The sequence below is a fragment of the Salmo salar genome, chromosome 18 (assembly GCF_965601325.2).
Source record: "Salmo salar chromosome 18, fSalSal1, whole genome shotgun sequence".
Taxonomy (NCBI): Eukaryota; Metazoa; Chordata; class Actinopteri; order Salmoniformes; family Salmonidae; genus Salmo; species Salmo salar.
In genome coordinates this window covers 22034986-22047500 of record NC_138308.1, presented here as the reverse complement: position 1 = coordinate 22047500, position 12515 = coordinate 22034986, and the positions used below count along the sequence as shown (strand labels likewise).

At 41.4% G+C, this 12515-nt stretch overlaps 1 protein-coding gene across 2 annotated transcripts in view; it reads right to left on the bottom strand.

Moving 5' to 3' along the window:
* Positions 1 to 12295, bottom strand: part of LOC106577034 (disintegrin and metalloproteinase domain-containing protein 12) — a 156412-nt gene extending 144117 nt beyond the window's left edge. The window contains exon 1 of one of the 2 annotated variants that reach the window (XM_014154703.3): positions 11730 to 12295. In XM_014154703.3, the coding sequence (XP_014010178.3) occupies positions 11730 to 11838 (109 nt within the window). In that variant the 5' untranslated portion in view covers positions 11839 to 12295. The remainder of the gene's footprint in view (positions 1 to 11729) is intronic. The other variant, XM_014154704.3, reaches the window with a different exon arrangement.
* Between the last annotated feature and the right edge of the window lie 220 nt (positions 12296 to 12515).

Genomic DNA, 12515 nt, shown 5'->3' with positions numbered 1-12515 from the left:
AGAGAGACAGACAGATAGAGAGATACTGAGAGAGATACTGAGAGTGAGAGAGTGAGACAGTGAGAAACAGAGAGAGAGTACAACAGAGAGAGAGAGATACTGAGAGAGTGAGAGAGAGAAATACTGAGAGCGAGAGAGTGAGACAGACAGACAGAAACAGAGAGAGATTACAACAGAGAGATATTGAGAGAGAGAGAGATACTGAGAGAGAGATACTGAGAGAGAGAGAGAGAGAGAGATACTGAGAGAGAGACAGACAGACACAGAGAGAAACAGAGAGAGATACTGAGAGAGAGATACTGAGAGAGAGAGAGTGAGATACTGAGAGAGAGAGAGAGAAACAGAGAGAGAGACACTGAGAGAGAAACAGAGAGAGAGATACTGAGAGAGAGAAAGAGAGCAAGAAAGAGAAAGAGAACAACAGAGAGACAGAGAGAGATACTGAGAGAGAGAGAGAGAGAAAGAAAGAGAGCGAGAGAGAAAGATAGACTGACAAACAGAGAGAGATAGACAGAAACAGTGAGAGAGAGAGAGAGAGAGAGAGAGAGAGAAACAGACAGAGAGAGAGAGAGAGAGAGAGAAACAGACAGAGAGAGAGAGAGAGAGAGAGAGAGAGAGAGAGAGAGAGAGAGAGAGAGAGAGAGAGAGAGAGAGAGATCATTAACAGCAGACTTGTGCATTTCCTCAGTGAAAACAATGTACTGAGCAAATATCAAATTGGCTTTTTACCAAATTACTGTATGACAGACCACGTATTCACCCTGCACACTCTAATTGACAAACAAACAAACCAAAACAAAGGTAATGTCTTCTCATGCTTTGTTGATATCCAATAAACTTCCGACTCAATTTCGCTTGCTATACAAATCAATGGAAAGTGGTGTTGGGGGAAAAACATACGACATTATAAAAGCTATGTACACAAACAACAAGTGTGTGGTTAAAATTGGCAAAAAAACACATATTTCTTTCCACAGGGCTGGAGGGTGAGACAGGGATGCAGCTTAAGCAAAGGCCGTCTTCAACATATATATCAACGAATTGGCGAGGGCACTAGAACAGTTTGTAGCACCCGGCCTCACCCTACTATAATCTGAAGTCAAATGTCTACTGCTTGCTGATGATCTGGTGCTTCTGTCTCCAACCAAGGAGGGCCTACAGCAGCACCTAGATCTTCTGCACAGATTCTGTCAGACCTGGGCCCTGACAGTAAATCTCAGTAAGACAAAATGAATGATGTTCCAAAAAAGGTCCAGTTGCCAGGACCACGAATACAAATTCCATCTAGACACCGTTGCCCTAGAGCACACAAAAAAAGATACATACCTCTGCCTAAACATCAGCGCCACAGGTAACTTTCACAAAGCTGTGAACAATCTGAGAGACAAGGCAAGAAGGGCCTTCTATGCCATCAAACGGAACATAAAATTTGACATACCAATTAGGATCTGGCAAAAAAATACTTGAATCAGTTATAGAACCCATTTCCCTTTATGGTTGTGAGGTCTGGGGTCCGCTCGCCAAACAATAATTCACAAAATGGGACAAACACCAAATTGAGACTCCACATGTAGAATTTGGCAAAAATATCCTCTGTGTACAACGTAAAACCCCAAATAATGCATGCAGAGCAGAATTAGGCTGATTCCCAAACCATCACATACAGAGAAATGAACCTTGAGAAGAGCCCTCTAAGCAAGCTGGTCCTGGGGCTCTGTTCACAAACACAAACAGACCCCACAGAGCCCCAGGACAGCAGCACAATTAGACCCTACCAAATCATGAGAAAACAAAAAGATAATTACTTGACACATTGTAAAGATTTCACAAAAAAACAGAGTGAACTAGAATGCTAATTGGCCCTAAACACAGTGACAGAATACAGAATTCCTGACCACCGTGACTGACCCAAAATTAAGGAAATCTTTGACTATGTACAGACTCTTTGACTATGTACAGAATAGCCTTGCTTTTGAGAAAGGCTGCCGTAAGCAGACCTGGCTTTCAAGAGAAGACAGGCTATGTGCACACTGCCCACAAAACTAGGTGGAAACTGAGCTGCAATTGTGAACCTCCTGCAAAATGTACGACCATATTAGAGACACATATTTCCCTCAGATTACACAGAAAGAGGGATACTTAGTCAGTTGTACAATTGAATGCCTTCAACTGAAATGTGTGCAGTGAGCAGCCTTAATCGACATCTACATCTTCGGCACGTGGGGAACACTGCCTTGCTCATGGGTAGAACAACAGATTACTTGTCAGCTCGGGGATTCAATCCAGCAACCTTTCAGTTACTGGTCCAACGCTCTAACCACTAGGCTACCTGCCTCCCCACAAAGAATTCGAAACAAATCCAATTTTGATAAACCCCCATATCTTTTGGGTGAAATACCAGTGTGCTATCACAGCAGCAAGATTTGTGACCTGTTCTCACAACAAAAGGGCAACCAGTGAAGAACAAACACCATTGTAGATACAATCTATATTTATGTTTATTTATTTTCCCTTTTGTACTTTAACTATTTGCACATCATTACAACACTGTATATAGACATAATATGACATTTGAAATGTCTTTATTATTTTGGAACTTTTGGGAGTGTAATGTTTACTGTACATTTTTTAGCGTTTATTTCACTTTTGTTTATAGTCTATTTCACTTGCTTTGGCAATGTAAACATGTGTTTCCCATGCCAATAATACCCCTTAAATGTAAATCGAATTGACAGAGAAACAGAGAGAAGAGAATAGAGCTGAGAGAGTAATAATGACGAGGGAGATGCATAAATATTTCCTCCAAAAATGCTAACCTTCCCTGTTACTGTAATGGTTAGAGGTTAGCATGTCTTGGGGTTATGATATAAAATGCTAACCTTCCCTGTTACTGTAATGGTTAGAGGTTAGCATGTCTTGGGGTTATGATATAAAATGCTAACCTTCCCTGTTACTGTAATGGTTAGAGGTTAGCATGTCTTGGGGTTATGTATGATATTTTTAACGTCTGTAACTTTCTCACTCGTCATTATTCACGATTCATTCAGGACTATCTGGAATCCTGGTAGCATCCACATTAATGTAGAAGTGTTTAGAAACACATTCTATTCTTATTTACAATAAAAGTGACTCTAAAATGGCACAATACATTATTTACCATTCATTTCTATTGGGCACAAAATAATCTGAAACACAACCAAAACAAACAGCACATGCATCCAACAAGTTTGTAGAGTCACAATCTTGATGTTTTCATTGTTTGCTTTAAATATGGGACCAAATACTTCACTTTTCACTACTTTAATACACATTTAAATCCCAATACATTTGGCCCCCTAAAATTGGGGGACTATGTACAAAAAGTGCTGTAATTTCTAAACGGTTTACCAGATATGGATGAAAATACACTCAAATTAAAGCTGACAGTCTGCACTTTTAACCTCATAGTCAATTCAAATTCAAAGTGCTGGAGTACAGAGGCAAAACAACAAACAAATGTCACTGTCTCAATACTTTTGGAGTTTACTGTAGATAGTATATAAACCAACAGTGTACCTTCCAGGTAACATTATTGTTTTACAAATCTAATTTGCAATGCAAGGGATTGCCTGTCATGTGCCTACCTCTGTAACATCAATGAGCCTTTGAATGAGGAACCATCCATTGAAGTCAATAGTGCTGGACCCATTCTGTTAACACTAACAAAACCTAATCAAATCGATTCTGTAGCATGCATCGTTTAACTACCTGAACTTCTAGCAGCATAGACTTACTTTAATGCCATCTCATCACTCTGAAAGTACAGTACTACAGTACAAAGGAAGGCCCCATTCATAAGACACAAGCCTCTTTTGAACGAGCCAGTTATGGTTTTAGGGCTAACGCTACAACATCAAAGAAAATGCTTTACACTTCCCCTTATTAAAACTGTACTGTATCACTATGCACACAATAAAAGACCAAGTCGTTGAAACAATTCCTATTAGAAGTCATGTTCTCACACTAATAAAACCTATAGCTAGTGCTAACTCTCCTCTGTGATATTTATGATGAATGTGGCATAGCATGATATTGGATGCTAAAGGCAACCTGAAAAGAAACCTCTTACATAGCACAACCCAATAAGCCTTTCTTCATGGCTTACATACTGCCCTGAGGGACATCAATGTAGCTAGTTGCCAAAACCAAAATAGTGAATTGTCCTCATACATGATCCAACGCTGCTTCACGTATGTCCTTCAAGCCAATCACAATATGGAGTATTTATGTGTTGTTATGACATCAACAGGACACCAAACAAAGCTGAAACAGCCTGGCGTTAGAATCATGCCAGAGAAAAACTACAAGCATCAGTAGACATCATTCTCATCTGCGAGGTGGTATGGAGGTTAGATGGGGAATAATTTGTACAAACATCCCCCCACCACCAGTCCCCCACCCAGTCCCTCTCCGGCCCTCCTTGACCTGTATGTAATGGGATGACTGTTTTGCTGTGCTAAGTGGGACCAGTTGTCCTCCTTGAGAAGAGCTCGTCATGCCGTCCAAGGCCCCTGGTGAAGTCATCTTTCTGTAGGGACCTCACTGTAGGTGTGTGTGTGTGCCTGGAGGCCATTGAAATTATTATCCCCGATTCCTCCTTCCATCGCCAGCTCCCTCCCTCCTTACCTTGCCAAGTGATAACACTCTACAGGCATGCAGTAATGAAGCTGGGACTAACTGGAAAAGGGGATGTTAATCATGACTGTTGGGCCCCACACCCCCATTTCAAACAGCCAAGCCGATTAAGTGGAAGATTGGGTAAACATTGGGCTGGTGGATCATGATGAAATAATGGTAATTTGAAACCCCCAATCCTCACCACTTAAGCATGTTCTGTTAAGGGAGGGCCCTGAAGTGTGTGTGTCTGCGTGTGCATGTGTGTGTGCATGTGTGTGTGTATGTGTGTGACATTTTTTGTGATATTTGCAGACAAAAATGTTTGATTCTGCTGCTGCAATTCTGACATTTTGCATGGCAATATACAATAATTTTGTGCAAATTGTCAAGAAAATGTGCTGGACAGTTTTACGCGGAAATAGTGAAAGCCCTCACGTAATATGCAGGGAATTGTTGTTTTTGCCAAAAAACACTGCGATCGCAGAATCCTGGGGGGAGTGGTATGTGTGAGTTAAGGGGGGGTCCATGCCTTCCCATCCCTCAGGAGCTGCAGTGGAAGCATCGGCTTAGGAGCCACTTTTCACCTTGGATTCTGGCTCCGAGCTCTGAGGATCCCAGAATGGGGACCTGGCGATTCTGGCTTTCAGTAACTGATCACACATGCGGGAACACCTAACAGGCAGCTGCGGAGAAGCATGTTCCAACTATCACCTCAGTAAACCCAGCACAGGGGTTTTAGTGAAGACATTTGATCCATCTGAAAACATACATGGATGTTCAGATCCACTTAAAGGACCCTCAAACTCTACCTTTTTGAGGCATGTGTGCAGTATGCTCACACACACAAACACATCAACAGGTTTAAGGCAAAGCACATTTCAGAGTAGCACTACTTCTCAGCACTTACCTTTCAAGAAGTATTTCAATTATTATAATATTCTCTCAGTACCTCAGAATAAGCTCTGCTCACCATCAAAAGCATTCTAAAGGTCAATCCATAAAACTGACCAGGGAAAAACTTGTCATACTGGCTGTATTTATGCCTGCTTGAACGGCGAATAGCTCAGATACACATGAACACATAAAATGACCATGGGGACCGATAGAACATCGCTCAGAGAGGCAGAAAAATGATACAACTTTCCTTTAAGTGAGTGATGATGACCACTCCAATAGTGGCATGAAGAACGCTGGTGCTAAAAAAGTCCTCAAAGCTGCAACTGTCCCAATGATCACACACACACGTACACGCACGCACACACACACCACACACATGCACCAACCCACAGACCACATGTGTCTGTCAGATTCACTCTGCACAATGAAGTCCTCTACCCTCTCCATCATTCCTTTCTTTACCTCTCAGTTGGCATTTAGGCTCACCTAGCATTGCCCCACTATTGGAGCCCCCTAGCATGAACCTCCTTTCATCCAGCCCTAATAATGGCATCCAATTGAGAAGCCTGGCATCTAGCCTGGCACCGTTCTCTGTGAGTGTGCCCATGGGGTTAATACCTCACACTGCTTCTGTCTGAGTGCTTTTTGTCTGCCCGGTGTGGTGATCTGTTCTGCTGCTGTGTCCAGTGTCCACTACAAAAAAACTCAGGTTCGGGAATAACTGGTTAATACGAAGCTTTCCTCTCTCTGTATGTTAGCAATGTACTGCAGAACTATGGCAACTAGGGGTTTTGTTACTCTGTCTATGTGAGTTTTTTTACACTGAAGAAAAATGTCAATGATTTTAGTGAGATACAGTTCATATGAGGATATATGTCAATTGAAATGAATTCATTAGGCCCTAATCAGTGGAATTCACATGACTGGGCAGGGGCGCGCCTGGGAGGGCATAGGCCCACCCACTGGGGAGCCAGGCCCAGCCAATCAGAATGAGTTTTTCCCCACAAAAGGGCTTTATTACAGACAGAACTACTACTCCGTTTCATCAGCTGTCCAGGTGGCTGGTCTCAGACAATCCCGCAGGTGAAGAAACCGGATGTGGAGGTCCTGTGGTTACACGTGGTCTGCTGTTGGGAGGCCGGTTGGCTGTACTGCCAAATTCCCTAAAAAAAACGTTGGATGCGTCTTACGGTAGAGAAATTAGCATTCAATTCTCTGGCAACAGCTCTGATGGAAATTCCTGCAGTAGGCATTCCAATTGCATGCACCCTCAAAACTTGAGTCATCTGTGTCATTGTGTTGTGTGACAAAACTGCACATTTTAGAGTGGCCTTTTGTTCCCAGCACAAGGTGCATCTGTGTAATGATCATACGGTTTAATCAGTTTCTTGATATGCCACACCTGTCAGGTGGATAGATAATCTTGGCAAAGGAGAAATGCTCACTAACAGGGATGTAAACAAATTTGTGCACAAAATTGGAGAGAAATAAGCTTTTGTGCGTATGGAAAATTTATGGAATCTTTTATTTCAGCTCCTGAAACATGGGACCAACACTTTACAGTACATGTTGTGTTTATATTTTTGACCATTATATAATTATAGTGAATTAGGTTTCGAGGAACTGTTTGCTGACTGACATTTATGTAGTCTTTTTTTCCTCCAACTGAAACATTGACGATAAATCGTGTGTGCGCTTTTTTTCTTTTTTGGCCTGCAATGACATTTGTGTGTTTACAGATTATATGGTGACTCATAACAAGTGTGTGTGTCAGGGGTATACACATTTGTGACCCGTTTCAAGAAGCTAGGCCCATGTCCACGTCACTACTTTACAGGAGAGGCATTTGAACGTTCTTCTGTCTACAGTATAACATGAGCTGCTCAGTATGTGTGGATAAACTTTTCTACCGCTGCTTTTTTGAAGATATCATGAAGAACTGAAAAGGTGTTGCTTCTGCTCTCAACATTGCTGCCCTGAAGTTAATAGCACTATCGACAAAGATCAGTGGGAAAAAGTTGTGATGGACTACTTTCTGGAGGACGATTGTGGTATGCTGACTCTCTCTGACTCTGAAAACGAATCAGATGAGGAAATTCCTGATTTAGGTAAAAACATTTTCATTGAACCAGATATTGTAGAGTCTTCTGATAAAAGTGATGGGGAAAAAACAGCGATCAAGTGTTGTTGTCACGGAAGAAGTTGACTGAGTTTTGAAATCATTGGAAATGCGGAGAGAGCCGAAAAGAGAACACAGAAGGCTATTGTATAAAACGGCTGTCTCCGGATTACATCTTCAAACTAAGGGAAACTATGGCATCCATGACAGAGAGGGAGAAGTGTTCATCCATGTATACGCGTAAGAGTCTAGCTACATTTTCAGATATTATACGTTTCTAATTTTGTCAGAAAGTCATTTTTATTGCAAGTTAAAGCATACTGTTAGCTAGCTAGCTAACGTTAGCTGGCAGGCTCGCTAGCTAACGTTACGTGTATGATCTGTGTAGTAATATTATCCGTATCTCAGAAATCCATTTGAACTAACATTAGGCTAGTTATAGCCTAATGTTAGTTAGCTAGCTAACATTGAATTTAGCTTTAGTTGCATGGTGCATGATAGTATGAGTTGGGATTAGGGTTCATTGTTTAGCTAGCTAGCTACATATCTAAACAAAAGACTCCACTATGCAAGTAACTATTTCACTGTACCATTTAAACCTTGTGTATCATGTGCATGTGACAAATATATATAAACTTCATTTTATTTAATATTGTGTGTTTACCAGAGACAGTAATGTGAAGAACAACATGACCTGCACCAAAGTCAGATTAAGATATAGGCCAAGGACTAGATGAAGTGTATTTTTACTTCTACATTTTTCTACTACTTTAAGTCTTGAAATCTTTGGTTGTTTACTTCACTACCTTACTCATTCTGTTAAGCACATCAAATCAAATGTATTGGTCACATACACGTGTTTAGCAGATGTTACTGAAGGTGTAGCGAAATGCTTGTGCTTCTAGCTCCGACAGTGCAGTAATATCTAACAAGTAATATCTAACAGCTTCACAACATATACCCAAAATACATGTAAATCTAAGTAGGAATGAATTAAGAATATATACATATATGTCTGAGCGGCATTGGACTAAGATACAGTGGCATAGTATAGAATACAGTATATACATATGAGATGGGTGATGCAATATTTACAAACAATTAAAGTGACTAAGGTACCGTAGTATAGTATAGAGTACAATTTATACATATGAGATGAGTAATGCAAGATAAGTGGCTAGTGTTTCATTTCATTAAAGTGGCCACGGATTCCTACTCTATGTCTATAGGCAGCAGCCTCTGACGTGCTGGAGATGGCTGTTTAACAGTCAGTGGTGTAGTATAGAATACAATACAGTAAATACATATGAAATGGGTGATGCAATGTGTAAACACAATTTAAAAGTGACTAAGATACCGTAGAATAGTGTGGAGTGCAGTTTATACATATGAGATGAGTAATCCTAGATACGGAAACATTATTAAAATGGCTAGTGATCCTTTTCTAAATGTGGCCAGTGATTCCTAATCTATGTCTATAGGCAGCCGCCTCTGATGTGCTAGTGATGGCTGACGATGAGAGAGATGGCTTCACATGTGAATCCTTAAAGAGATGGGTGGGGCTAAGACATAAGAGGGTGTGAATGATGCTGAATGGGTGTAGACAAAGAAGAGGTGTACCAAAACATTCACGGGGTTACAAGTTTATCAACTTTCAAAGCAGATTTTTTCCCCCCATTGTTCCTTAACTGCAGTGTATGATATACCATTCAATATATACCATTTTCGAGTCTCTACTTTTATCCAATGTAAAAAACAGAATTTCAAATGTTGCTACATAGTACCGAATTCAGTTGGTGGGTCATATTTGTGAGTGTATTTTCTGCACTCACTTGTGCCCTCATGTGTGCATGCATCTGTGTGTTGGGATGCATGTCAGGTCGTGTGTTTGTCTGTTTGTTCCCAGGGTGGTGCAGCAGCAGCGTTTGGCAAGCAGCAGGTAGCTAAATCAAAGACAACTTTAATGGCCAATGACGGCTAACAGAGAGAGACACTGATAACTATGTCTCACAGTCCCAAGACGGCAACAACTAATGCCAACATGTCCCCATAATGTCAAAGACAGTCAATGAGCTGGGGCCTGAAACCAGGAAGTCTATTCCCTCAATGGGTTTTCCAGAGGGAGGAGTGGCAACGGTGGCAGCCGTCAGCCATACATCAGCATTCCATAGCATTCTGAGGGGTGACATGAGTTACATACAAGGAAACGGTGTTGAGCGCTACACTCCTCAAGGAAAGTGTGTGTCTCAGACTGTGTTTCTGTGTGTCCTTTGTTGTCCGGTCAGAGTAAAATCTTCAATTTCCCGGACTCTTCTCCACTATTTTTGGACAAAACCAAAGTCTGACTGAATAGATAATATCCTCAAATCTAATCATGGTAATTTCGCTCCCTCTAATTGTTTATTGAACTCTGGATAAATCACAAACCTAAAAGTACACAACCTTGTTAAATCTATGTAGGCTAATTGGAATAAACAAGATTAAGAGTTTATCGGTCTGAAATGAAACAGCCATTCACTAAGAGGCTCTTATCAAAGCAGACCGACCTCCCACTCATCTTCACATTGTTTGACAACCCTGTAGTAACACAGTAATTAGGATAATATCGCTCCTCTAGCTATGATTATGGTTAAGCAACTCAATTTATATTTTCTCTGGGTTGACAGTCCAGCTTTTCTGGGAGGTCTTGGAGACTCCCCCTCATTTGACAATCACCACTGAACACAGTAGGATCCTACGGGAAAGAATGATATTCATTGTGATATGAACCCACAATGGCATTGAGTCTGAACTATCCTTTCAGTTATCTCTAAATTGCAGGTGAGAAGGTGAACACTGTCAAACTATCACTATTGAGAAAGTTCTACGAGAACTTGACTGTTTACCTCCCTGCTACATCCCATAAACGGCTATACAAAGTATGATGTAGCCTAGACATTGAAAATGAGACATGGATATCTTATTATAAGAGTAGAGTACGTCCAATATCTCACGTTCGTTGATGATGAAGACATGCCAACTACCACTACGTGGAGGAGCTCAGTAGATATCCTGCAGACATCAAAGCATGGTTTTGCCCCATTTCAATACACACTATACTCAAACTATTTTGTACACCCTGTTCAGAGCCAAACAGGTCCCAGAGTGTAATGTTTGTGTGTTTCTAAAATATATTCTGTTTTAGTGGCCTCTCAAGAGCGTAGCAGATGGAACGATAACACTGTCATTACTCTGAGACAGAAAGGCTCTACTCAGGTGGATTGGAGAGGGAGGATAAGAGCTGTTCTGAGGCCAGTCCCTGTGGCTTAGTCCAGCTGACAGGCTGAGTGTTCACAGATGCCAGAGGCTCTCACTAGATCCTCTCTCTGATCAAAGGATGCATCTCACATACACTCTCACACTCCAGAGGGGGTTTGGTCACCTCAGCCAGCACCGCTCTAATCTCCTTAGTAGTATCTATCTCTCTCACTCCCTCTCTCGTCTGTCTGTCTGTCTGTCTGTCTGTCTGTCTGTCTGTCTGTCTGTCTGTCTGTCTGTCTGTCTGTCTGTCACACACACACTGATTTGAACATAAGCAGGCAATGTATGGTGAGCTAAAGTCATCCACCCAGCACTGCTTCACTTTCCTGCTATTGTCTCATCTCACTTTGCAGGAAACAATAGCCTCAGGATACACCTCAGTAACAAACCTCTCTCTCTTCCTCACACACACACACACACACACACACACACACACACACACACACACACACACACACACACACACACACACACACACACACACACACACACTTAAATGTGTATTAGATTTGGCCAAACCGAGATGCAGAAAGAAAAAAAAATTGTAGCCTTGGGATTTTTGCATGAATGGGTAACTTGGATATAAAAGCTGAATTAAGCTTGATACCGTTTAAATCTACATACTTGGGACTTTTACATTTTAATTGACAGAAATGTGATACAGTAGCCCATTTATCTCCATCTCCAATATAAACTATAAACTACTGCAAAATAAAACTGTCAGCATGGTTGATGGCTAATTCAAATAGAGACTTACCAGCATGTAAATTCAGATGTGTGTTGTCTGTATTGCCCGTTGTTGGTGACATGGACAAGACATGCAAAACAATTAGAAATGCAAAGTTCTTCCAACGCCAGTTAGTCATTTTGCCCGATTTAGGAAAGAAATGCGTTCGGGATGAATTAATGCACCGACGCGACCATAATATGCTGTCCACGAGTGATTGACAGGATGCGGGATGCAAGCAGTAGAGTGGGATCAGCTCCGAAACAGAGGAAGAACAAGTATTAACTTCTTATAGCGGGACCACGAAAGAGGAGCTGTCAAAAACTTTTCATCCAAGCATGCTGAAATCCCTGCGTGCCGCACTCAAGGACTTGGCAGTAATGTCTCCAAGACATTGATAAGTAAGTTTGAAAAATTACAAGTAAGCGGGTCCGACAGAAAACAGAGAGAGATAGCCTACATAAGAAATCTGATTCACGAGACCAGCGTACTCTTTTACATCAGAGCCGCTACACTCTACAATGGCCATGTGCGCTTGCAAGGACAAGATCCGTTGGGTCCTAGCGCCGCGAGGGTAGCATGCAATATTTGTATAAAAACAGCATCCAATCATAGAGTTTCTAAACCCAGAGGCGCAACATCGCGAGACTTCCAGGAACGCTTGCAAACAGACCCAGCAGACCAGGGTTTGATCTTTGAGAAGTCCGTGAGAGAAATAAAAAAGTATTCTTTAGTTGTTAATTTTTCGAAATCTAAAGGCACAACCTAGATTCGAACCAATGTCTTAAGTAGTTGAATGTCTTAAGTAGTTGAACA